General features: G+C 44.3%; 1 protein-coding gene across 1 annotated transcript in view; it reads left to right on the top strand.

Annotated features, from left to right (window-relative positions):
- The window catches only part of LOC138261343 (BOS complex subunit NOMO1-like), a 369916-nt gene that overhangs the window by 20463 nt on the left and 323424 nt on the right, over positions 1–26029 (top strand). The window contains exons 4-8 of the mRNA XM_069210191.1: positions 12321–12421; positions 16078–16184; positions 16356–16428; positions 24616–24768; positions 24934–25071. Of these exons, the coding sequence (XP_069066292.1) occupies positions 12321–12421; positions 16078–16184; positions 16356–16428; positions 24616–24768; positions 24934–25071 (572 nt within the window). The remainder of the gene's footprint in view (positions 1–12320; positions 12422–16077; positions 16185–16355; positions 16429–24615; positions 24769–24933; positions 25072–26029) is intronic.

Raw genomic sequence — 26029 nt, 5'->3', positions numbered from 1 at the left:
CTGCAGTGGCAGATGAGAAATCTACTCCATTCCTGCCTCTGGTGTTTTTTGTTGGTCTCGCTTTAATGTTATATTATTACATAGAAACCAATTTTGTGTGTAGCAAACCCACGCAGCTCTTTTTCCATGATAGATCCTGTAGCTTGTTTATTTAATGAAACATTCTGCCACTACTCTTCTACTGCCCTGTATTTTTCCCCGTTATCCAAAGAGGGTGTGTTTTTTTATTTTGTTTTTTTTTTGTGAAGCCTAAACTGGTCTCACCACACCGAGCGAATGCAACACAGAAATGCTGGTAAGGTCATGGGAAGCTTGCTTGAATAACTGTAAATTTGCCAATGATAAACTGCAAAAAGGCAGTGTGCAGGATTCTAAACAGTTAATTAGGGTCAATTGCCAAGGTTATTTAAAGGCCCATATAAAACAACAGTTTTGTGTAAAGCTGTGAGAATGTCACAGAAATGTCTGCCATTATTAGAAGAGTGAAAGAGCTGTTTGCATAATTATTTTTCCTCTATTAGGTGGCAGTGCTACAAACAGCGTGTGACGGTGGGAGCTGCAGGTATCCCCTTAGAACAAGGGGGGGTTTGAAGGCTTGTATGGATAGGGCCTGGCTGCCATTATGCACAAGATGCCTGTGAGATTTGCCTGCTGAATGGATGGGTGACCTGAAGTCTACCTGGGCTGCATATTTTTTGCGTGGATGAGAAAAGAAGAGTTTATAGTACAGAGAAGGGTAGGTTTTATTTGAGATAGGTTCTTTTTCACCCCTGGCGGTGCTCTCTGGGGGGGATGGGCAGAACCTGTCTTGGATGGGTCACCCATGTGCTGAAACCTGGCTCAGGGTAGGGTTTTATGATGGAAAACGCATTCCTTAACAACGCACTCAGAACCATGGCCTCGTCTTTTCCACGCATGCCTTTACCAAGCATACCTTTACAACAAATTTCGTTGCAAAAGCATGCTTACTAAAGGTATGTGTGGGAACGGCATGCATGGTTCTGTCATGCAACACCCCTACCGCCTTGAGGCCCAAAACGACCCCACAACTAATACCTAAACTACTCCGACCCCACCACCCACCCTGAGCCCCAAGGAAAAAACCCTTTCCAACCCCCCAACCCTACAAACTTAAGTACCCAGACCCCCCGACCCACCCTGAAGCCTAAAAAAAAAAACTACCCCAACCCCCCACCCCGCCCCATAAAACTAAACTACCCGACACCCCACCTGCACTGACCCATAACAAAAACTATCCCGACCCCCACCAGCCCTGCCCCTAAAAACTAAAGTACCTGACGCCCCCCCACCCACCCTAAGCCCTAAATCCACCCCCACAGCTAAAAACTACCCACCCACCCTGCCCCAACCCCACTTACCTCACCACGTCCTCTCCGGATCCTTCCTCCTCTTTTCTCCTTCTACCCTTCCTTAAACATTCCACCACCCCTTTAAAGATAAACTACCCACCCTCACCCCTAAATAAACAAAAATACCTAACCCCCCCCCCCCACTCCTGCCTCTAAAAACAAAAAATATATATTTCTCCCTGAACCCCCTCCACCATAAGCCCTAAAATACAATCCCCAAGTCCCCACCCCGCCCCTTAAAAAAACAATATACCCGCCCCTGAAACGCCCCTACCCCACTTACCTCACCGCATCCTCGACGTTCACTCCTGAACAATGCATTCCTTTTTCTGTACCTTAACCACTTATATGCATTGTTTGGAAAACGCCAGCTTTGTTAAGGACGCGTTGTTAAGGACATTTCCCCTGGGTAGTAGGCTCGGTGAACACTAAATCCATCCTAAGCCGCTGGCTGGTATTCCATCTTTTGGTGGGCAAGGATATTCAGCAGTCCCATACTTTCACCTTTGTCTGTGCTGCCCCATGTTGGCAGATGGCTTGCAGGTTAGCCTAAACTGGAAACTAACACTGAATTCACCACAATCCATTCCTGTTGTTTTTCAAGTTAGGGATGGCGGAAGGAGCATTTCCTCAGTTAGATGAAAAACACTTCCCTTAGGCCCGAAAAAGGACCTACTGGTAGAGTATATAGGAACAGGTGTGAGGCCTGTTCTTGGAGTCCTGGTGCAATCAGTAGTTACTTGGCAGTTGCTGTGAAGGTTACTAGCCTTTGCCACTGGTGCCCTGGAACCATCAATACTGGTGCACTCACTTTTGGCTTTTGATTCTCGAGGGTGTGTGAAGTTGAGCAGGTGAGGTTTAACCTAAGATGTGGTAGTGGATTAGAAAATGAGATGCTGCATGACACAGATAGCTCACAGTAAACCCAAGGAATTGTAGGCTATTATTTATGGATGCATTTATCAAGCAGTATTCTCATTACTTAGGGTTATACCTTTCAGTAGTTTCCGAGTGCTAGCAGGTAAGAAAATTCAGGTAATTTTTCTAAGGGTACATTGATAGCCAATCTGGTGATAACTTTACCATGTCTGATTTTTCTTCAGCACCATACGTTTCCAAGTTGATCTCGGTCTAAGGCAAGTCTGAAAAGTTGTGGTTAAGTGTGTTTCAAAGTCTCTGCTCTTGCGCATCCATAGATCTGCCATCGCTGGATCCACTTGAAGGACTTTTTTTTTTATCTGATGGGTAAATCATGAGAAAAGTTCTCTAGTTGAAATGTAGGTGATGAGGTACCAGTTTCTCCAGTTGTGCATGACCTTTGACCCAGTAATTTATGTGTGGTACACTGGACTGTAAATTTAATCCTAGCTTTTATTTAGAGCCCATGGAATGCTGTAAGAGAACGTGTGATGTGGTCTTGCTAACTGGTGTAAGGACATTTGGCTTCCTTGTTCTTGAGTTTGTGGTGTTTGGTGGATAGGTTTCTTCGGAGGTAAGAGTAGACAGTGTGGCAGTAGTGAGTTTTGCCAGGATGAGGGCTTACACTAGTACCCTTCTTTAGATGGTTTATAGGAGTGCTAGAATGTTCTGTAAAGACAGCTTTTTCACATCCATTGCCAACATGTCATCTTGGGGAGCCATGGTGAATTCTGAATTATGTAGAATTTCCAGACTCTTTACGTTTTTGGCCAGATAGAGGGTAGGATTATGAGGTATGCAGGTCGGATAAAGGTTAGTGAGTCATGCTTGGAGGGTCCAGTCTCTGGGACCTCAGACTTCAGTGTTTATGTTCGGGTAGCTATCCATCTTCCAATTGAACACTTGGTTGAAGCTCATGATACTATTCATTTGGTTCTCTTATCCTTATCCAAGCATGGATAATGCATATCAGCAGGTGAATTTTTGTCCCCCCTTCATAAGTTGTACCCAATGGCCCATGTTTTCCTGTGACAAAATGGGTTAAATTTTCTTGACCGGCTTTGGGGAACTGCTTGAAAACTACTATTTGATAATGCCCAGCTAGTCAGTGGTGCTGGAATGCTAGAAGTAGTACAGAGTACACATTTTGAACATAATCTGTCTGCCTTCGTTTCTTGGTAGCCCTAGGTGTTAGGTGGGAAATCTAAAGTCTAGGCAACTGACTTACTCTCAAAATAGTCACAGAAAATAGAAACAAAATCCTACATTTAACATGCCAAAAGTCATGTCACAATAGTCAGTGTATCAAAAGTAGCTTAACTAAAATGGATCTCGTGGTCGGAGACTTTCAGTGTCATTCGTTGAAAGAGGTGAACACTTAAGGCTTTACGTGGTGCAAAGTCAAATAGATAGACACTGGATGCTAGACAAACGGTACTTCAGCAAAGCCCCCAGGAGTATGTCGAATTCAAGGGTCCACTTCTTGTTAATGACTGGTCAATGACAAATTTCAGAACAACCACCCAGTCATCCATTGCTGAGGCTTCGCAAAGTACCCCTTTGTTACCAACATGTAGCGCCACTTTTTGTCCCTATCTTTCTTCCCATTGGAATAGGAAACCATACTGTTAGAAATGGGGTCTTTGGTTGACAGTCTGGTTACCCCCTGTTCAAGCAAGGACCCTCACTCTAGTTAGGATAAAAGAGAATCACCCTCAGCTAACCCCTGCTTACCCCCTTGGTAGCTTGGCAGAGCAGTAGGCTTAACCTCAGAGTGCTAGGTGTAAAGTATTTGTACCAACACACACAGTAACTTAATGAAAACACTACAAAATGACACAACACCAGTTTAGAAAAATAGGAAATATTTATCTAGACAAAACAAGACCAAAACGACAAAAATCCAACATACACAAGTCAAGTTATGATTTTTTTAAGGTTTAAAATAAAAAGAGTCTTTAGGTAGTTGTAACACCACACTAGCGCTGCTAGCGTGAAAACTGTACCTGGTTTGCGTCAAAAATAACCCCGCACGGGCGGTGTGCGTCGAAAGTAACCCTGCACGGCTGTGTGCGTCGAAAACAACTCGGCACGGCGGTGCGCGTTGAAAAGGCCAGCCACACGACGATCCGAAAGTCCCGCGGCGCAGGGTGCGATCTCTCAGCCTCCGTCAGCGATGCTGCGCGTCGTTTCTCCTGCTCCGGGCGTCGGTTTTTCGGTCGCGTTTCCTGCGGCGTCGTTTCTCAGCTGCGGAACCGGCGTCGCGTCGTTTTCTCAGCCGCGATCGGATTCGCGTCGATCTTTTCTCCGCACGGTGCTCGGTGCGTGTATTTTTGTCCTTAGGCTGCCAGCCTCTCCTTTCAGGGTCCCAGGAACTGGAAGGGCACCACAGAGCAGAGTAGGGGTCTCTCCAGAGACTCCAGGTGCTGGCAGGAAGAAGTCTTTGCTATCCCTGAGACTTCAACAACAGGAGGCAAGCTCTACATCAAGCCCTTGGAGATTTCTTCTTCAAGATGGAAGGCACACAAAGTCCAGTCTTTGCCCTCTTACTCAGGCAGAAGCAGCACTGCAGGAAAGCTCCACAAAGCACAGTCACAGGCAGGGCAGCACTTGTTCCTCAGCGATCAGCTCTTCTCCAGGCAGAGGTTCCTCTTGATTCCAGAAGTGTTTCTAAAGTTTGTAAGTTTGGGTGCCCTTCTTATACCCATTTTAGTCTTTGAAGTCACCTTTCTTCAAAGGGGACTCACACCTTCTTGTGAAATCCTGCCTTGCCCAGGCAAGGCCTCAGACACACACCAGGGGGCTGGAGACAGCATTGTCAGAGGCAGGCACAGTCCTTTCAGATGAGAGTGACCACTCCACCCCTCCCTCCTAGCAGAGATGGCTAATCAGGAAATGCAGATCACACCCCAGCTCCCTTTGTGTCACTGTCTGGTGTGAGGTGAAAAAACAACCCAACTGTCAAACTGACCCAGACAGGGAATCCACAAACAAGGCAGAGTCACAGAATGGTTTAAGCAAGAAAATGCTCACTTTCTAAAAGTGGCATTTCCAAACTCACAATCTTAAAATCAACTTTACTAAAAGATGTATTTTTAAATTGTGAGTTCAGGGATCCCAAACTCCACATGTCCATCTACTCTCTAGGGGAATCTACACTTTAATCATATTTAAAGGTAGCCCCCATATTATCCTATGAGAGAGAGACAGACCTTGCAACAGTGAAAACGAAATTGGCAGTATTTCACTGTCAGGACATATAAACCACATTACTATATGTCCTACCTTATCCATACACTGCACCCTGCCCTTGGGGCTACCTAGGGCCTACCTTAGGGGTGCCTTACATGTAAGAAAAGGGAAGGTTTAGGCCTGGCAAGTGGGTACACTTGCCAAGTCGAATTTACAGTGTAAGAATACACATACAGACACTGCAGTGGCAGGTCTGAGACATGATTACAGAGCTACTTATGTGGGTGGCACAACCAGTGCTGCAGGCCCACTAGTAGCATTTGATTTACAGGCCCTGGCACCTCTAGTGCACCTTACTAGGGACTTACTAGTAAATCAAATATGCCAATCATGGATAAACCACTTACATACAATTTAAACAGGAGAGCATATGCACTTTAGCACTGGTTAGCAGTGGTAAAGTGCTCAGAGTTGAAAAGCCAACAGCAACATGTCAGAAAAACATAGGAGGCAGGAGGCGAAAAAGACTGGGGATGACCCTGCATAAGCAAAAGTCCAACACGACCCCCTACCAGCCTAAAGCCAGGGGAGAACAATCAATACCTTGATGTACTTCCCTGATTGGGGCGATAGAACAAGGACCCAGGCCCACAACAGCAGGGGCATGTTCCAGTTCTACGCCTTCCTGACTCCAGTTGGATCCCTCTGTCCATACTCTCAGGGCCCACTAAGCTAACCCATGGGGAACCCTTCTCCACATCTACAGACACCATCTGTGCAACACCTAACTTTACTTTGCTCACAGATGTATTGCAATGGGCAGATAGTACCACCAGGGCCAACACAGTGGTGTTGCCCACTCCACCCCCGGGGTGTGACTCTCGTCCCCCCCCCAGGGGCAACTCTGTCCACCAGGACAGCAAGCCACGGTGGCCCCGGACAACTGTCAGGGATGAGAGCCCGACCTCAGGCCTCTCCAACCACTGTGACTGCGGAGAGTGGGGGGCGGTAGCCCCAGGTGCCTGGCACCCTTTGACCACTCTCTCTTCCACCAGGTCAGGGATGACAACCTGACCCTGTTCCCCCCCTCTAGGGCTCTGTACCCTCCCTGCAGAAGCGGCACCCCCAGAGTCAAAAACTGTCAGGGTGCTTGTAGAAGCAGTCCTGCACAATTCTTCCACCAGTGCAGGGATGTTAACCTGCAACTGATCCTCCAACCTGGGGTCTGTACCTTCAGGTTGGGCCAGGGCCAGGGGTGAGGCTTCCCTCCCCCTGCCCTCTCTTCTGGGGTCCTGAACCACCCAACTAGGAGTGGCCCCCCCAGAAGACAACATGGTAGGGGCACTGTTAGTAGTAGCCCCTTCCTCCAGGTCAGGGGGGACACCCTTAACCTGGCCTCCCAATCCAGGGTCTGTACCCACAGACTGGATCACTGCCTGGCAAACCAGGACTTCCTGGGGGGCATACCTACCCCCTACCAGGTCAGAGTTTACCCTCTGAACCTGGTCATCCAACCCAGGGTCACCACCCTGCGGTTGAACCACTGCCTGGCACACCAGGACTTCCTTGGGAGCACACTTACCCCCCATCAGGTCAGAGTTTACCCCCTGAACCTGATCCTTCAACCCAGAGTCACCACCCTGCGGTTGAACCATTGCCTGGCACACCAGGACTTCCAGGGGGGCACACTTACCCCCCTCAAGGGACACACTGTCCCGAAGGGCCACACAAGAGTCTGGCTGGCGCAGGTCTCCTGACCTCTGCCCATCTGACAGAGTCTGGATTCCCCCCAGCCCAGAAATGGTCTCACCAAGGTCATTCATGGGGGGCTCTGCTCTCAGAGCTGACCCCTGACCCTCCAGGTTCTCCACTGGGGTCCGCAACCCCCTCTCAACCCTCTGTCTGGACTTCTGCACCCCCTCTCTAGGAGTGGTACTGCCAGACACCAGAACTGGTGGGACGCTGGCTACAGCCGCCCCCCCAAGTTCTCCTGACACTGTGGGGTCTCCCTCAACAGATGGCCCTATGGTACAGGCTAGGCTCCCCTCCTGGTGTTCCCGCAGGGAACCCTCCAGGACCTGGGACCGGATCTCGGGCACCTTGGGCCTCAACCCATCCCCATTCCCTCTCCTCTGAGACTGGACATGGGGTCCCTCACCCATCCCACTACACTGGGACCTACCTGGGACACTACAATCCTTCCCTACCTCACCTGGTTGGGAACTACCTAGACCACTCCTCTCAGGAGCACCCCCAAATGCCTCTTCAGACTCTCTGGTACTCACCCAGAAGTCTGCCTCCATTGTAAGCTCCCTGGGGTCAGAGAACTCACACTCCACCTGGTGTTGGCATAGCTCTGGAAAATAAGGACTAGACATATGCTCTCCAGCAATTACATCACTCAGCCCCTCACATGAATTAACCAAAGTACCCTTCACCCAACCATCCAGTGACTCTGCTTTGAAAAAGCACCCCACATCACCCTCCTGAGACTGGTGAGACAGTACCTGACTGTCCCTGACACTCAACCCACACTCTTCTGGGATGTTTTCACACTCCATAACCAGGACTTCTACCTGGGGGGAACCCCTCTCCCTGTCACTCTCACCTAGAGTCAGTAGAGTGTCCCTCCCACCAGTAGGAATATGACTCCCCATGCCAGTTCCCCAATCCACCTCAGGGACCCTGTGCATCACTGGAGCTACCTCATACCCCTGAACCTCCTGGCGTGTGTTAACTCCCTCCTTCAAGTAGGGCACCACCTCTCTGGGCATGTGCACTTCTGCAGCATCACTGGATATACAATTGTTGCTGCCACCATTCCAGCTGGACTCAGCCCTCATGACTTCCAGCTCTTTCAATTTAAGCTCGTAAGCATAAATCATTTTTTTAATCTCTAAGTTCCTCCTCCTTTCTTCCAACTTTTCCCACTTGTCATACTCCCTTTGCATCCTCAACTTTTCTGCCTCCAACCGGCGAACCCTTTCTGCCTGTCTGTCCTGTACATCTTTAGGAGTCAGACCCTTAGACGACACCCTGATACCCCTCCTGGGGACCCTCCCCCCAGGCGTAACAGGTACCTCCACTACACCACTGTGTATCCTCTGCACTTCCCCACCCACATTCTCCTCCTCTGTGTGCCCTCCAGCCTTCTTGATTGTCACCCCGGCCCTCTGTGCCTGTTGCAGCTCCCCCTCCCTGGTGGAGCTCTCAGTGGGACAGTCACGATCTTTAAGGAACTGTTTCAATTGAGCAACTGAGTACTCCTTCAGTTTCTCCATTTCAAACACAGCTCCAGCTGTTGCATCTCCAGATTGAGACATGATGGTCACAAGTGCAAAGTTCCAAAGGCAGAAAAAAATAATTTCCCAATTAAGTAAAAAGAATCAGTCAAGGGATCAGCAAAATCATGGAAGTAGAATAAAAAGAGTCCTTAAGAGAAAAATCAAAAGATCACCAAACAAGTAGTATGTGGTCACGTAGTGGTCTGAGATCAAAACAGTAGTGTACACTTAATTACTGTATGTCAAGTACAAATACAAGTCCAATCCCGACCGCTGGTCACCAATGTTAGAAATGGGGTCTTTGGTTGACAGTCTGGTTACCCCCTGTTCAAGCAAGGACCCTCACTCTAGTTAGGATAAAAGAGAATCACCCTCAGCTAACCCCTGCTTACCCCCTTGGTAGCTTGGCAGAGCAGTAGGCTTAACCTCAGAGTGCTAGGTGTAAAGTATTTGTACCAACACACACAGTAACTTAATGAAAACACTACAAAATGACACAACACCAGTTTAGAAAAATAGGAAATATTTATCTAGACAAAACAAGACCAAAACGACAAAAATCCAACATACACAAGTCAAGTTATGATTTTTTTAAGGTTTAAAATAAAAAGAGTCTTTAGGTAGTTGTAACACCACACTAGCGCTGCTAGCGTGAAAACTGTACCTGGTTTGCGTCAAAAATAACCCCGCACGGGCGGTGTGCGTCGAAAGTAACCCTGCACGGCTGTGTGCGTCGAAAACAACTCGGCACGGCGGTGCGCGTTGAAAAGGCCAGCCACACGACGATCCGAAAGTCCCGCGGCGCAGGGTGCGATCTCTCAGCCTCCGTCAGCGATGCTGCGCGTCGTTTCTCCTGCTCCGGGCGTCGGTTTTTCGGTCGCGTTTCCTGCGGCGTCGTTTCTCAGCTGCGGAACCGGCGTCGCGTCGTTTTCTCAGCCGCGATCGGATTCGCGTCGATCTTTTCTCCGCACGGTGCTCGGTGCGTGTATTTTTGTCCTTAGGCTGCCAGCCTCTCCTTTCAGGGTCCCAGGAACTGGAAGGGCACCACAGAGCAGAGTAGGGGTCTCTCCAGAGACTCCAGGTGCTGGCAGGAAGAAGTCTTTGCTATCCCTGAGACTTCAACAACAGGAGGCAAGCTCTACATCAAGCCCTTGGAGATTTCTTCTTCAAGATGGAAGGCACACAAAGTCCAGTCTTTGCCCTCTTACTCAGGCAGAAGCAGCACTGCAGGAAAGCTCCACAAAGCACAGTCACAGGCAGGGCAGCACTTGTTCCTCAGCGATCAGCTCTTCTCCAGGCAGAGGTTCCTCTTGATTCCAGAAGTGTTTCTAAAGTTTGTAAGTTTGGGTGCCCTTCTTATACCCATTTTAGTCTTTGAAGTCACCTTTCTTCAAAGGGGACTCACACCTTCTTGTGAAATCCTGCCTTGCCCAGGCAAGGCCTCAGACACACACCAGGGGGCTGGAGACAGCATTGTCAGAGGCAGGCACAGTCCTTTCAGATGAGAGTGACCACTCCACCCCTCCCTCCTAGCAGAGATGGCTAATCAGGAAATGCAGATCACACCCCAGCTCCCTTTGTGTCACTGTCTGGTGTGAGGTGAAAAAACAACCCAACTGTCAAACTGACCCAGACAGGGAATCCACAAACAAGGCAGAGTCACAGAATGGTTTAAGCAAGAAAATGCTCACTTTCTAAAAGTGGCATTTCCAAACTCACAATCTTAAAATCAACTTTACTAAAAGATGTATTTTTAAATTGTGAGTTCAGGGATCCCAAACTCCACATGTCCATCTACTCTCTAGGGGAATCTACACTTTAATCATATTTAAAGGTAGCCCCCATATTATCCTATGAGAGAGAGACAGACCTTGCAACAGTGAAAACGAAATTGGCAGTATTTCACTGTCAGGACATATAAACCACATTACTATATGTCCTACCTTATCCATACACTGCACCCTGCCCTTGGGGCTACCTAGGGCCTACCTTAGGGGTGCCTTACATGTAAGAAAAGGGAAGGTTTAGGCCTGGCAAGTGGGTACACTTGCCAAGTCGAATTTACAGTGTAAGAATACACATACAGACACTGCAGTGGCAGGTCTGAGACATGATTACAGAGCTACTTATGTGGGTGGCACAACCAGTGCTGCAGGCCCACTAGTAGCATTTGATTTACAGGCCCTGGCACCTCTAGTGCACCTTACTAGGGACTTACTAGTAAATCAAATATGCCAATCATGGATAAACCACTTACATACAATTTAAACAGGAGAGCATATGCACTTTAGCACTGGTTAGCAGTGGTAAAGTGCTCAGAGTTGAAAAGCCAACAGCAACATGTCAGAAAAACATAGGAGGCAGGAGGCGAAAAAGACTGGGGATGACCCTGCATAAGCAAAAGTCCAACACATACCTTACCGTGCAGGCCAAATTGCATTTCGGTTTGACAATGAAGGATACCGTGTTCTACAATGTGCTTTTCTCTGTCTTGCAAACGCAAATCTTTCTAGTAGGTTCAGTACTGTAATCCAGTTTTCAAGTGACAGTCGTCTTCAAATCCACCTGTAGACTTCAGGAGTGCACTGAATATATTGCAGTTATATATATCACTCTACCCTTGGACTAGACCAGGGTTTCTCAAACTGTGGGTCGCAAGCTGATTTTTGGTGGGATGGTAAAGTGGGAGCAATAAATAGAGATGCTGGTGCTTCAAAGACAGAGGTCAAAGGTCCGGCATTGTCTTCTGGTAGATTGCTGGAGGTTTGGTGTTTTACTTTTCTTTCTCTGACTACAAAATGAGAGGGGTTTTTATGTGAATTATGTAGCAGTCTTGCCGGAGTTCGCGTAGCGTGAAAGAAAAGGCTCTCGGATGTTGTGTTTTCGCAACATACAAAATGTAAATTCCTGTAAATTAATTGTATACATTCGGCAGTCAATGCAAAAATGAAGCATATTTTTATGAAATTCTGACGTGTGCTGTAAACAGAGATTTCGGTAGGATCAAAACAAATCAATACACTTTTCATAGTGATGCACAAATGATAAATATTCACAGAAACCCGATCTTCACACATTATCATTTATGTGTTATATAGTTCTATCAGTAAAACTGTATGTGTGTGCAGTTAGTAGCCATTTCAATGGAAAAATGTGCGGTCTGTGAATGGCAATGCACTACCACACATATCCTTAGTTACATTCAGAAATTGCCCTCCTTGTGCCCATTAAAGGTAGGTGGGTTGTGAAAGTTTGTCATATTAAAAAGTGGATCATGGTTCTAAAACGTCTGGGATCCACTGGTCTAAGGAGTGTTCCTTAGCAATCTGTGGCCTTGTAGATAATTGTTACTAAACGAAGCCTTCAAAGTATTGCCATTCTAATCTTTATAGGGTGCCTGAAACTTTCTTGTATTTTGGTAACATTAATATGTGTATAGAAATGAGGTGCAGGTTTGCCCAATAATTGTTTGGTGAACCACAAATTGTTTTGTTATTCTTCTCCTACCTTCAAACACACTTCTCTTCTGTGTAACATTTACTTTATCCTTTTTTAGAACCAACAAGTGTGGATCTGCATGTAGATGGGGTTAATGACATATGCACAAAAGGAGGAGATATCAATTTCATGTTTACAGGATTTTCAGTGAACGGGAAGGTAAGATGGATGCCAGAATTGAATGGAGATGGCAGGCTAAATGGTGGTTTCAAAGAGTCTATACATGCATATTTACATATTTTTTTTTTTATTTTATTTTTTTATTTATAGATATGTGCGTCTGTTACACCTTTGGCTGATTGTTACCTAAAATGCACTTCCTTCAAAACTCACATCTCACAGGAAAAATGCTACACTCGTAAATTGTTTTCTTGCCCCCTTCTTACCTCTTTTAGTGATTGCTGCATTTTACTTAAATCTCCTTATCTTTTCTGAATAGTAACTTAAGGGCCACAATTAGGAAAATATAAAAAGTTCAAGTAAAATGCAGCCAACACTAAAAGCAATAAGAAAGGGAAAGAAGGAAAAAGAAAGGGAGAAAGAAAAATGAGGAGACAGTTTACAGGTTAGAAGCATAAGAACATTGCAAGAAAATAAGAACTTGAGATAAAGGGGCACTAGAAGAAAAAACAACTAGAAAATGAGAAGTAAAACAATTTCATGTGAATGGATGCGCTAGATTCATTTTTTTGTATTAATACATTGAAAATTGACTGAAGCCTTGGAGAGGAGTATACATAAGGCTTTTTTTATCTGATCGTGATTGTGCTTTAAGCTAAGTCTTCTGCTTGCTAGTGTGCCAGTTTGCACTGGTCACGAAATTTATATTCTATTCGATTTACATATTAATTGTACTAGCATGTGGATTTAGTCATGTTAACAATTATTATTAAATGAGTGAATAATTGTTAATGAAATTATTTTTCTTTTTTCTTTTGGGGCAATATGAATTTGTACTATCCACTAGTAAATAATGTTTACAGTTTCTTTGCTGTGGGCACAAATTTGGGCATATTTTCCAAGATTCATTGTTGCAGCGTTTCTAAATTGAGCTTTTGAGCACAATTTGTGGTGGCTGGTTGCCTATATAGGCTAGCTCGGGAGGTGCAAAAATATGATGGAAGATAATGGCATCTGTAGTTTGACTGCGCTATGCTGGTTAGCTGGTGATGTGTTTGAGACTGTATACTTCCTGAATGGCTAATATGTTTGTTAGTGCCTGAAGTGATTGACGTGTGACTGGTCAGATCGCCTGCCTGGTTGGAAATATGTTCATGATTAATTTGGTTAACATGATATTGATACTGCTGTGCACTTTCATTACAATTAAAGTGAGGATTTTCAAATGTGTACTCATTCCTAAAATTGTTTGTAATTTTCTGCATATGAAACTAAATGCATGTGCAAAACGGTAGTTTGTGTTCATTGAAGTAACATCAATACAAAAAAAAGTCCACTGAAGCAATCCCACCAATCACAGTTTTGCTTTCTCAATTTGCTCTTCCTGAGATGGGGCCTCAAGGTGTGGAACCCTGAGCTGGTTTCTTCAGTGAGCCTCAGGATGCACTTTCCCAAGTGGATTGAGGCATTTTAACCCACTGAATATTTTCCTTGCCATATGCCTGCAATAACTGAGCAAACAAAGTCTAAAAGTGTATTAAATGCAATGTAAACATAAAGCGAAAGGTGGTGGGTGTCGTGCGTGCAAAAATATCAGCCAGTGGTAATCACTTGTACTGCATTCCTGGTCATTGCTTTTTTTAACCTTTTTGTGCCACCAGTTGTGGAGCAACCATATGCAAATCAGTCTTTTTCCTGCTCTACTAGGAACAGCTCAACTAGAATTGCCAGATCACATCTCCTCTGAATGGGACCCCACACCATTTTCATGCTTGCTTGGCTTCACTTGTGGTGCAGGTTGGATCCGATAGCACAACAAGCACACAACCCATGTCAAGGCATGCTCGCCATACTTAGTGGTTCGCAATAAAACAAGGACATGTGATGGGAAAAATGCTTGCAAACATCTCAGCTAGTGGCAATCGTTTTTGACCACATTCCAGTCCGTTTTTTCCCACTGTACCACTGCAGAAAGGGAGCAACCAAATGCCAATCGGTCTTGATCCTACTCCAATAGGGACAGTCCAAAAGTTGTTAGAAATAATTACCCTCACATCGATGTTTTTTTTTTTTGTTTTTTGTTTTTTGATTTTCTCAAACACACTGTAAGGCTATAGAACTCTAGCTGGTAATTTTAGCTCCGGTCAGTGGGAGACAAAACATTTGTAGCATATTGCTGCTAATGGTGTATTCTGAATTTATCTGAAGTTACCACAAATCGTTTTACATAGCTGCAGAAGGTTTAAGGCACCACTTAATGTTTAAATGTTTGACCACCCGCCCGTCATAAAATGGGATTTGTGATGGTGAACTCTCAAGCCCTTGTGGTTCCACCGTTAGACCATAAGTACATGCATTCTGCCCTTGTGGGCCACCATCTGAAGCGATCAGGATTCCACACAAACCTCACTGGCTTCAGCTGAACCCCAAGACCTCTTGTCAAGTTGTAAACCAAGTCGCAGAGCAAGTCTAGTGATCCTTGCAAGTGTTCCTTAAAGACATACTTTTTTTACACACTAAGCAACGGTTTCTACAGTTTCAAACCAAATCAATAGAAAATAATTAGACAGCTGGGCACCTTGCGTACATGATCTGCAGTTGTGAGTTCCAAAGGTTGTAAGAGTGAAGAGTGTCTGGTCCTTGCAGTGCATGGGTTACCAAAACCCTAAGACGGATGCTTCGTGTCTCCTAGTGCTTCTAGGAGTTGGCGTCGAAAGATACTTTTCATGCTTGTTTCAGTTGGGTAGCAATGTATTTCACTTCCTGCTGCCTCAGCACTGTGGTGGTGAGTGTTTCTTCCTGGTCTCGCTGTCTGTGGTTAGTGACCTTTCTGTCGAGCCCCACGTGGATGTGCCAGCACCAGGAAAGGCTCTAGATGCCTTGGTAAGATATAATGCACTTCTACATTCCTGATTGTTGGTAGTTACTTGTACTTTTGTTTGGCTGACACAGCCGACGTGTAGAGTTCCTAAGTTCAATTTGTGACAGTTGTTGATTTGCCTCGAGCAGCTGAGAAAGCAATGTTGGAGGTCACCTTGAGGTGAATGGCAAGACTATTTTGGGGCCCTAGAATCTTAGATATGAAAGTTGGACAGATGCACACACTCCTACACACGTCGCTCTCTCCATTTCTCTTTAAATTTATTTTTCACTAGCATTATCCTCCCTCCCTTTCCTCTTTCTCAGTCTCTCCCTTCACTTGTCTCCCCCTTTCTTCGACTTCATCTTTAGCTTCCTCTTTGTTTCTATGTCTCTCACTTTAAGAAACCAACTTTGCTGGGTCGATCCTGATTTCGAATGTTATACCACGGTCTCTCAAATTCTCTTCCCCCTAGTCAGAAAGAGGGGCACTCCTCTGAGTTTGTGCTGGTCTGCTACCTGCTGTCAGAAGGATCCTTTAGTGGCCCGTCGAGGATCAGACCGCTGGTACCTTAGCAGGTGTCTTTACCGAGTACCATCACAGTTTCAGGGGTGTTGAACCACTTGTGTCACCACACAGTGGAACATAAGAAAATCAGGAATAAATAAGGCAAAATATTAACATGACCAAGGTATGCCACAATATACGGGGTTATTTTCCAAACAGTGTAGAACATTATTAATATATGTGCTTTACCAACAGTAGCAATTTTGTCTGCTTTAGCAATTAATTCTAAAATGTCGATGATGCTTCAGGTTTTATTTCATTATTACAGGTCATCAGCAAAAACCAGAATTCCGGTCCGGCTGGAGTCCAGGTGACATTAAGGAAACCTGGATCAGAAGTGGCAATACAAACCACTGTTACTCAACCTGGAGGAAAGTAAGTGGAGTTGAACTTCAGATTTTTGTTTTTTTGTTTTTAACCTATAGTAGAACACTGCATACAATATGTTTCTTCTGATTGTTTCTACAACCAGGACTATTGATCTGAAGTTTTTACAAACTTATTGGCAGAAAAGTAACTCCTAACTTTTTATTCTATTCGTTTTAGATTTTCTTTCTTTAAAGTTCTTCCTGGGGAATATGAAATTCTTGCCTCCCACCCGACCTGGATATTAAAAGAAGTGAGTGCTCAGCAAACTTTTTATTTCATTTTTATTTTATTTGTAGTCTGAAAAGCACAGACTCCACCCAGTGGGATTTGAGAGTGCTGTACAGAGATGATGTCAACAAGAGCAGGAGGGCAACCATGCATTGACTGTAGTAACATAACATACCTATTTAGGTGAAAAGTACATTGGTCACAATATTTATAAATGTAGGGAAGATTACAGTAAATGGGATATGTGCATGAAGTGTGAGAAGTAATATGTCACCCACAGCATATATTGTAATTTCAGCATCAGCCCAAACTGTCATGCAATGCAGCAATAAGAACATGCCCAAATAAATAAATAAAATGAATGATGTGAATCTCCAATCATGAGCACAGTTAGACTTTCCAGCACTAACCACATGATTACAACAGAAGATCCAGTTGGAAGAGACTGGCTGGAGACATGTAGGAATGCTACAGTTTGTATGTTTGCTTAGTTTAAAAGGCTGTCGACCTTCAGGGAGTCAAAGAACCATCATAAAGGTCATTTGCATCATAAAACTATATCTTAAAGATATGCCATTCCAGTTGTAGTCAAGTGGGCAGCCTGATCCCTTTTTTATAAACATTCTTTTTTGAGTGATTACATTGTACAAGAACAATAGCAGTCTCAATAGCAACAATAACAATCAACAACTGAGTAACAGAGAGGTCTAGCATACATGGCATCAGTATATCTGCAATGGAATAGTATACTTAAGATGTTCCTTTTCAGGCAGCGGAAGTCTAAGCCTATTTTGGGTGAATGAGAGCAAACACACTAGAATTAAACCCTGGATAACACTCAAGTGTTTGTGTCATTGGGAGGACCCCCCTCTCAATCCGAGGAGACCTGTTGGGAACTCTCGGGGTCTTAAAACCTTATTGTCCTTCCTGCACTTTCTCAACCACACTTCCTCTGCAACTGACCATTCAGCAACATCGCCCCCACAACACTTGAAGAGGGGACTCACCTGCCCCACCCAAGTGATTGCCGCACAGTGCTTAGCCAACATCAACAGCAAAGTAAACATTTGAAAGCCATTTTCTGACCCTTTGGTTTACGGATGTTGCCCATAAGGCATACAACGGGATTCATTGACCACGGTAGGGACACTAACACTCACACTCTAGCCCACACTCTCAGCCAGGATGCCTACATTGGTGGACAGGACCGTGCTACATGTAAGAAAGTGGCCCTTGGTTGCTGACTCCGGGGGCAGTTGGTAGATTTATTAGGATCCATTTTATGCAAGAGCACTGGTGTTATGTATATGCGGACTAGGTAATGGAAATGTATACGTTTTCATCTGGCGTTAGCCGATACTGATTTCACTAATGCACTCATTCTTTCTCATCGCGTGTCCTGAAGATGCAGCCCCAGGTGCCATCCCAGGCTGCCTGCACAGGAAGGGGCGCACAAGTCTTATCAGCTGGCATGGGCTTGTAGAATAATGAAAGCAAGTGATGCCCCCTCCGCCCTCTCAGCTCCCACATGATGCAACGCACTGAGGGCCGTGGGAAACAAGGTCATATACCCCTAACAATAGAGGTAAGACTGGCATGTAGTAGGAACTGCCCTGCTCCAAAGCCGAAGCTGCTCTGGGCGTCCGTGGTGGAAATGAATTCCTCGTGGTAGAGAGCTCCCAGGGGCTCGCTACCACCCGCCAGTCAGTCACATCCGCGGTATGTTTGAGCACCCGAAAGACAGATAAATCCCAAAAGACGAAGTCCCTGGCAAAGTAGGCCCGTTTCAGATCCACTTTCACGGTGCGCTCCCTCATGGAAGCAGTGTGTGTGATGTCATATGACACCGGACCAACTACTCCCTCCCCCTCCCTCTCCCCCCCCACCCCCCACTATCAGAATCTGGGGGAGGGTCAAGTCTCCAGCTGTGCCCTTCAGCAGCCCTTTTATCCAGTTATTCCCGTTTCGAGCCAGCGTGTGACGTGTTGTTTTTGGGAGGCTAGATAGTATTGTTCCAAGTTCGGGTCTGACAGACTTCCCTCCTCCAGCTGTAGAAACAGTGTCCCTTGTGGCCCTGCCGCGCCCTCTCGCCCAGATGAGGAAAGTAAGCAGGGATTGCAAGCGCCTGAACACAGTCAGAGGAAGACTATTGAATGAGTGTTGGATTGAGTGGAAACAGCGCGGTAAAAACACCATCTTCGATTTGGCCACCTGTCCCAGAAGGGAAAGGGGAAGGTGTTCCAGAATTTAAGTGAAGATCGGAGACTCTCTATGACCCAGTTGATATTATATTGCAGGCGCTTCTTCCCTGTGTGAGCCACCAGTACCCCAGATAGCGAAAGCCATCTGTTTGTATTGGAGAGGCAATTCCGGCAACAACGCTTGGTCTCGCGCAAGAAGCATCCTCCTAGGGAGCACCAGAGACTTCTGATAATTGATCCTGAGGCCATACAGCTCTCCAAAGGGATCTGGGTGCTCCAACAGAAGCAAAAGTGAGGGTCTGGGAGCCGTAAGATAGACCAGGTTGTCGTCAACATAAAGGGATAGTACATGAGTGGTGCCACCCACTCTAGTCCCCCAGGTTTCCATCTCTTTCCAAGTCCAAAAGGCCAGTGGCTTTATTGTAATGGCACAAAAGAGCGGCAAGAGTGGGTATCCCTGCTGCATTCCCCTGCCAACTGTCCAAGGATCGGAGCATAGTTTACCAACCCACACTCTAGCCATGTGGGTTGTGTACAATAACGGCACCGATGCCCGGAACTGAGGGCCAATCCCCAGTGCCTCCAGTACGTACATAAGTTATTGCCATTCCACCTTATCAAAGGTCTTGGTAGTATCATTGGAGATGAGTGCAAGCTCCTCTTCTCCTTCCTCTACTCGGGTAAGACATGCACCAACTTTTGAAGGTTCATAGTAGGATTAACCCACTTTGGTCCTCATGAATTATTTGGGTGATGACAGGTGCTCCCAGAGGGACAGTGCTGGGTCAGAAGGTGGGTGTAGTAAGTTATGCTCACAATTTAAAAATATATATAAAATTTGCATTTGTGAATATTATACACACATTAGATTTGTATTACTTCCCACAGGAGAATATAGAATTTGGGATTAAAGAACTCTGGATTGTCAGTGCTTCATCTTTTTGGGCTGTTTTTCATGTGTCCTTTTAAGCAGTTTTGTTATGGGTATGCCCTGGATCACTATATGAATGTGAATATTAGTTAAAAGCTTTTAAAACGTAGTTTTATTAAAAACATCGAGTTAGATATTCCAGGTATATTTTGAGGACCAGGATTTTCAGTTGTTGGGCCGCCTTTGTATATTTATTGATGTGGTGTCAGAAGAATTCACACTGGACCGTGTAACAGCCATAAGTGTGTAGTATTTTTTATGACAGATGATTTATGGTGTTAGATCTATAACCGTGGATGCTTTTTACATGTTCATTTATACAAGCCGAAGTAGTTTATTTTGTTGGTTACATCCATGTGCTTTTCAGGATATGGTTATGGTTTTAATTAATTGCTGTATTAAACTGTGACTAGTCGGTTTGTTGCAGGCCCTTGTCTGCAGGCAAAAGACTCTTCTTTGTTTGACAAGGGATTGTTTTTTTCTATTGGCTGGAGTACTATTCCATGCATGTACCAATGCTTGTTCATGTTTTTTCTCTTATCAGTGTCCCGAGGTCGAAGTACTGTTTTCATCCGCTTGGTGTTTTTTTTAAGGTTTTGCCTTCCCATCGCTTGCGCTGTGCATATTTTTATCTCACTGTTGTGTTATTCATTTTTTGGGTCAGTGTCTCTCCTGATAACATTTCGTTTCTTCGTCATCTAATGTATGTTAATTTTCTTTATTTGTATGAGCTCTCTTCATTCGATCATTAAAACGCGCATCACGCTATTAAACTACACTTATCCGCGAGGCTGAAGTTAATTTGGTGAAGTTATTTACAAGCCTCTGGCTGCTGACTGATGTTCTGACGGGAGCAGAGAAGTCATGGAAGAGCAGGAACACTGTTCTGCCATAGCATCTACTTGGATGATTCAACGTGCCACCTTCGTCACTTTAAACCCCCTCTCACAACACTGCTTGCTGCCCCCACCACCCCTCCTAGGGTGCTGCTTGCCCTCCCAAACAGCGCTTTACAAAACCCCCAAACAGAAAACAGTGTGTTCCCCCCCCTCCCCTGCAGTGCACGCGATCTAGTTCAGGCAACACATATCTGAACCGGGCACTGAATGTTTTCAGAATTTTGATAGTTAAAGGAATTGAGGCGTGTGGAGAATTTTGACTAGGATCCCACAGTTTCAAAAAGGACTGAGCCGGGATTATAACAGTTTCCTGTAAGGCTAGCAGTCAATTTAACCGCAAGGGCCACATCTCATTCTTGAGCCACAGCAGGTTACACGAAAAAAAAAATCTGTTTGCATTACCGTTCATAGGAAGCTTCTGCTGCATTACTTCTCCCCCCCCCCCCCCCGCTTGATGCTAGTGGCACGGTGCTGCATTATTTAGTCGTATGAACGCTTGATAAAGGAATTCAAGGTTAACGACAAAATTAAATTAACCACACACCCCCCCCCCTCACACACCCCCACACACATTTCAGTTGATTGTTGCTCTCTACAGATATGTCGGTGAAACTTGAAAGCAGTCAGACCTCTGGTTCTTATTGTGGCCTGGTGGTTTCAGTCTTTTATCTTTCGGATGTTGATAAAATGCGTTTGCTCGAGGGGTACAGTGTTCTTTATACCACAATCAAGTGGCAACAGTCTGTGAACAGGTGTTTGATATAAGAACATTATTCCTTTATTTTTTAACAAATTCGTCATGTTCGACACAGAAACAATGCTTAATTAAAGCCAAAGTACTAAGTAGTTAATATTTCCGTTCAAACCATTTTCAAATGTATGATCGGTCTGCCTGGGGTAACGGTGACCATCTGTGTTTAAATGTCAGCTTTTAGGTTCCGCCTAGCAATAAATTAAAAGCCCAGGTTCTACTCCCTTTGGGGCTGCACTAAAAATAAACATTTCAAACATTATTGTGCCTGGCCTGGCATATGACAACTTGAGACAGAGCAGAACACGCGAGTCAAAGATAATCTTTGCTTTGAAAGATTTAATTTACCTCAGCACTGAGCAAAAGCGACGGTCCATGGTGAATACCAAGCAGGCCGTTGGGTAGGGCAGGGTGCTCTCTAAGGCCGATGCCTCATTCCGATGCTGCCTAATGGCACTGGAAATAAAATGTTGAATTATTGTGCAGAACAGGTCACGGCCTTTTGTTTCGTTTTAGGAGCACTGACCATTTTTTTCTGAAAGCTTTCATTTAATTATGGTTCTGATCTATTTATTTTGTCACTGGAAATGGTTATATAAAATCCAAAATCAATTAACAAAATGTAAAGTACTTTGAAACAACCTTGGGGCTAATAAGCAAAAAAATCTAATCGGTTACATCTGTTGCATCTTATATCGCACAACTGCTCATCAAGCTACAACTTACAACAAAAAAACAGCTTATTATTAATCAAATAGGCAGAACCTATTTCATTTATCAATGCTTGTTTTGGATTGCGGGGACGCACTTTACACTGACTAGCCTGTCCTCCACTGTAGCTCTACTTAATTTGAAGTCAGCCCTTCTAGTGTTTTATAAATGGTTGTTGCCAGGTGCTGTTCGTGTTTCCATGGTATTATATGGCAAACAGGTGCAGAAGGTCTTGCTCTGTCATACGGTTGGGGTAAGTGACCTGTGTTCCTGGTTAACTGAAACTGACTACCTGTAAAGGATCCTTAGGCTACCATGGTAAGATGGGTAAGCGTATCTCTCCTTGTGTGGCATAACGCTTGTTTTCAGTTCACAACTATAAGTGCCTGCAAAGTGCTCATCATTATTCTCAGTGTCATGCAGGGGAGACCCTAACACCACAGTTATAACTGGTAACACAGAAGGGTCCCAAGCCAGCAGTTGGGTGACCAGAATTTTTTTGTTTTAATGAAATCATTCTAAACCAGTTCTAAATATCAAGTAAAAAATAATAATGCAGATCCTAATTTTAAGAATTTCTGTTCAATTTAAAATACATTCTGTATATACATACCTCATTGATGAGAGGGAAAACTTCTTAAGTCGATCTGGCTTCTGAATATGACACAGGTTAGCAAGAATAGTGTTCCTCAGCCATGTTCACTTCAACATCAAATGATTTCTGTGCATGCCAAGTGTAACTGTACCAATATTATTTTTTTCTGGTTAAGCTGTTCGGTTAACACACTCACCTCACCTAAAGAACTCAGTGAACCAGGCTGATAGTCCTACTAGTTGCCAGTACATAATTCATTCCCATGAGTTGGCACCTTTTAAACACCACACAGTATTTTAGACACTCTCCTGATTAGAGAGATGATTGAATCTTCCATACTGAACATATGTTTTCTCATGGAATTGTGAAAAATAGCTGAACTCTGAACTGTAGGACATCTCACAAAGCCCTTTTTGAAATTAAGGAGTAAAGCATGTATACCATTGGCAACTTAGATTTTAGCTTGTCCACCTTGTATAGCCTAAATGGTACTTGCTGACATACTTTTAATTCACTGCATATTTTCTCTGTACGGCCTGTCTAATGGTCAGTCAGAAAAACTTAATCAATTCTTCCAACCGTTTTGTAGGGAATCCTGAAAGTTCTTTTGAGACCTGTAACCACAGAGAATAGCTCTCAGCGTGTGCTTATACTGTAAGATTTCAACTACTCATCCTCTTCAGGCCTTGAAATGGAATCCTGTAACCCACTCCAGAAGTAGCAATGCTAGGGCCTCTGGTAGTGCTTTAAGTAAGTGCTACACCAGCATCGTCCTGGGTCTGGGGCCTCCATAGGATGCCCGACATGGGTGAAGAACCCTGCTTCTCCTTCTGGATTCCTGATTTATCTCTAAATTCATTGACAAACCGCATCACTGACTTTCTAATGTTACATCACAGTCACCAGCTGTCCAAATGATTATCAGAACTCAGTGGAGCACCAAATGTACATATACACTCGGCCCTTAAGCACACCCAAAGAAATTGAGTAGTAGAAATGATTCTAGTCAGACTGAAAAGAATCTGGCAATGTAAGGAAATGAGTGGAAGTGGATCCACTATAACTTTGAGTTACCGTTGGTTCATGATTAAGTATGGAGCAATTCTCTTCCAATCATGTTATTATAAGTATTGGCACGACATAAGGTTTTAAAAAAATGCTACTTCCTTTGTAGTGAGCTGATCCCCTTTCCAGTCTCTAAGACACTTGTGCTTACAGAAATTTATCTCATCTGTGTAAGTCACAGTACTTGAATTATCTTTCACATTTGGCTACTTTGTATTAAAGAGGTACTCCTTCTTGTAGGGACATCTATGGTAACAGTTACATTCCTCCCAAGGGAATGGCCTAATAATTCTCCTCTCTCCACCATTTTGATCACTTTGATCCCGTTGTAAGAAGAGATTTTGGTTTACAGAAATATAGGCTAATTTTTAAATGGCTGAAATTCCATTGAACTGTGTGACCAGTTATGAGGACCATTGCAGCTTATATCTCTAGAGCAAAGGGTGATAAGCACGTGGCAGTTTCCAGTAAATTGGTGTTTAGAGGCATTCACTGTCCAACAGTATTTGGTAAGAGAGGGTACATGGGTCACAGCTGGAGAGAACTAAGAGGAGGCGCAATGGGCCTGTATGAGGCTCAATGGTAGCCAGTCTGGTTAAACTGTGAACATTTCTTTGGAAAGGCACATGCCTTCGGATAGGCGTGACGAACGGAGGCCTGATTCTTAAACCTGCACATTTTTAACATTGACAACCTCTTGTCTGTACCATAAAGTCTGTATTTTGACAACACTGCTTTTATATATTTGATAATATTAAACCCTTTTGTGCTGGCTGGATTGTGCATCACTCACCTGGTTGGTTTTGTCTGCGCCCTTACCCCTGGACCTTGCTAAAATGTCTGGTGCACTTTGCTGGTAGGGTAGAGCATAGTGGCTGATTTAGAGTTGAGTATCCTCCACTTGCAGAGGACCCTTTACACCATCCAACCAGTAATACAGCCTAGTAATATGTTGCTCAGAAGACTCATTTGGATTGCGATTCCACGATAACCTTGTATCTAATCAACTAATTTTGTAGCTCTCGATTCACAACTGTTGTTAATGATTCATTACAGGCAAGTGCTCTGGTGCGAGTAACAAATTCCAATGCTCATGTGGCTCACTCACTCGTGGTGGCGGGCTATGACGTTTCCGGATCTGTGCGAAGTGACGGAGAACCTATGAAAGGAGTCATGTTTCTTCTGTTCTCGTCCACTGTGAAAGGAGAGGTAAAGGAGCTTTTTCTTATTTCTAAGACAAGCCTGCTTGGCTTATTTTTAACATTACCATTGATGTAATATGGAAGGTATTAAAAGAAACTCACATAACCTATTAACAGTGTGTGGTTAGTCAAATAACTTCAAAGTAAACTAACATTGCATTTGATCCAACAGGAGATTTTGGGATGCAACAATACTCCAGTGGAAGGTTTCCAGTCAAAAGATGACACTTTATCATACCTATGCAGCATTGTTTCAAAGGAAGATGGTTCTTTCACCTTTATTTCACTTCCAAGTGGGAAATACACTGTGGTAAGGGATACCATTGTTTTTTTTCTCAATACTTATTTTTGTATAGAGCACTTGATACCACAAGGATTGTAAGAGCTGTCAATAATAGGCGTTATTCCTAACTTGGGGTACTCAGTTTATCCACCTCAGAAAGATGGAATGCTGAAACAGCCTTGCCAGGATTCAAACTTATGACAGTTTTAGCAGCAAGCATTCACCTTACTGACCAGTTTGACAGCATACTTTCATGAGAATTATTACATTTATTTGTCTGCACCTACCACTTTCACCTCTGCTGCCCCACTGGTTCGACTCACACTCCAATGTGGTGATCAAACGTGCCGATCTTTAGACTTTGAGTCGGTAACCAGGGAATCAGCCAGCACTGGCAGAGCCATCGGGTCTGGCGTCGAAAATAAAATGACCACCTCACTCTGTCATCATAGTCAAAGTTTCCAGTCCCGAAATTTTCACCTGCAAATCATTATCAGGTGGGTTAGTCTAATTTGTTTAATTTAAACTTCAGCAAAATAAATGTACTTTAATTTCCTATATTCAAATACAAACTTTTTATTCAAAATTATGTTAATAAGTGGCATTTTTTCTTTTGTTCTACATTAAAATATATACAAGTAATTTACATTATTATTTAACATATTATTCTTACCATTTTCGAGTTAAATGACCTTTTTTAACCTTTCCCCTATACTTTATCATAGGGAGACTCTGCATTCAGGGCAGAGATCGTTTTGTGGTAAAGTACAGGTAAAACTGGCAAAGTTTATAAGAGTTGCAAAAAGTTAGTAATTATATTTTATTTTAAAGCCTTAAATCCCCTTAGAAGCACCCTGCATTGTGGAAGTGCTGAACATGGTGCTATATTAAAATTAATACATTTAACTTGGTGCACGTCTTGGATACTAATGTCTTAAAGCACCAGGTGCAATGACTCTTTGAATTCGTAAGATCATGCCCCGAC

The sequence above is a fragment of the Pleurodeles waltl genome, chromosome 10, assembly GCF_031143425.1.
Source record: "Pleurodeles waltl isolate 20211129_DDA chromosome 10, aPleWal1.hap1.20221129, whole genome shotgun sequence".
Classification (NCBI taxonomy): Eukaryota; Metazoa; Chordata; class Amphibia; order Caudata; family Salamandridae; genus Pleurodeles; species Pleurodeles waltl.
The sequence above is the reverse complement of the archived record's forward strand: the minus strand, read 5'-3'. Positions and strand labels throughout refer to the sequence as shown.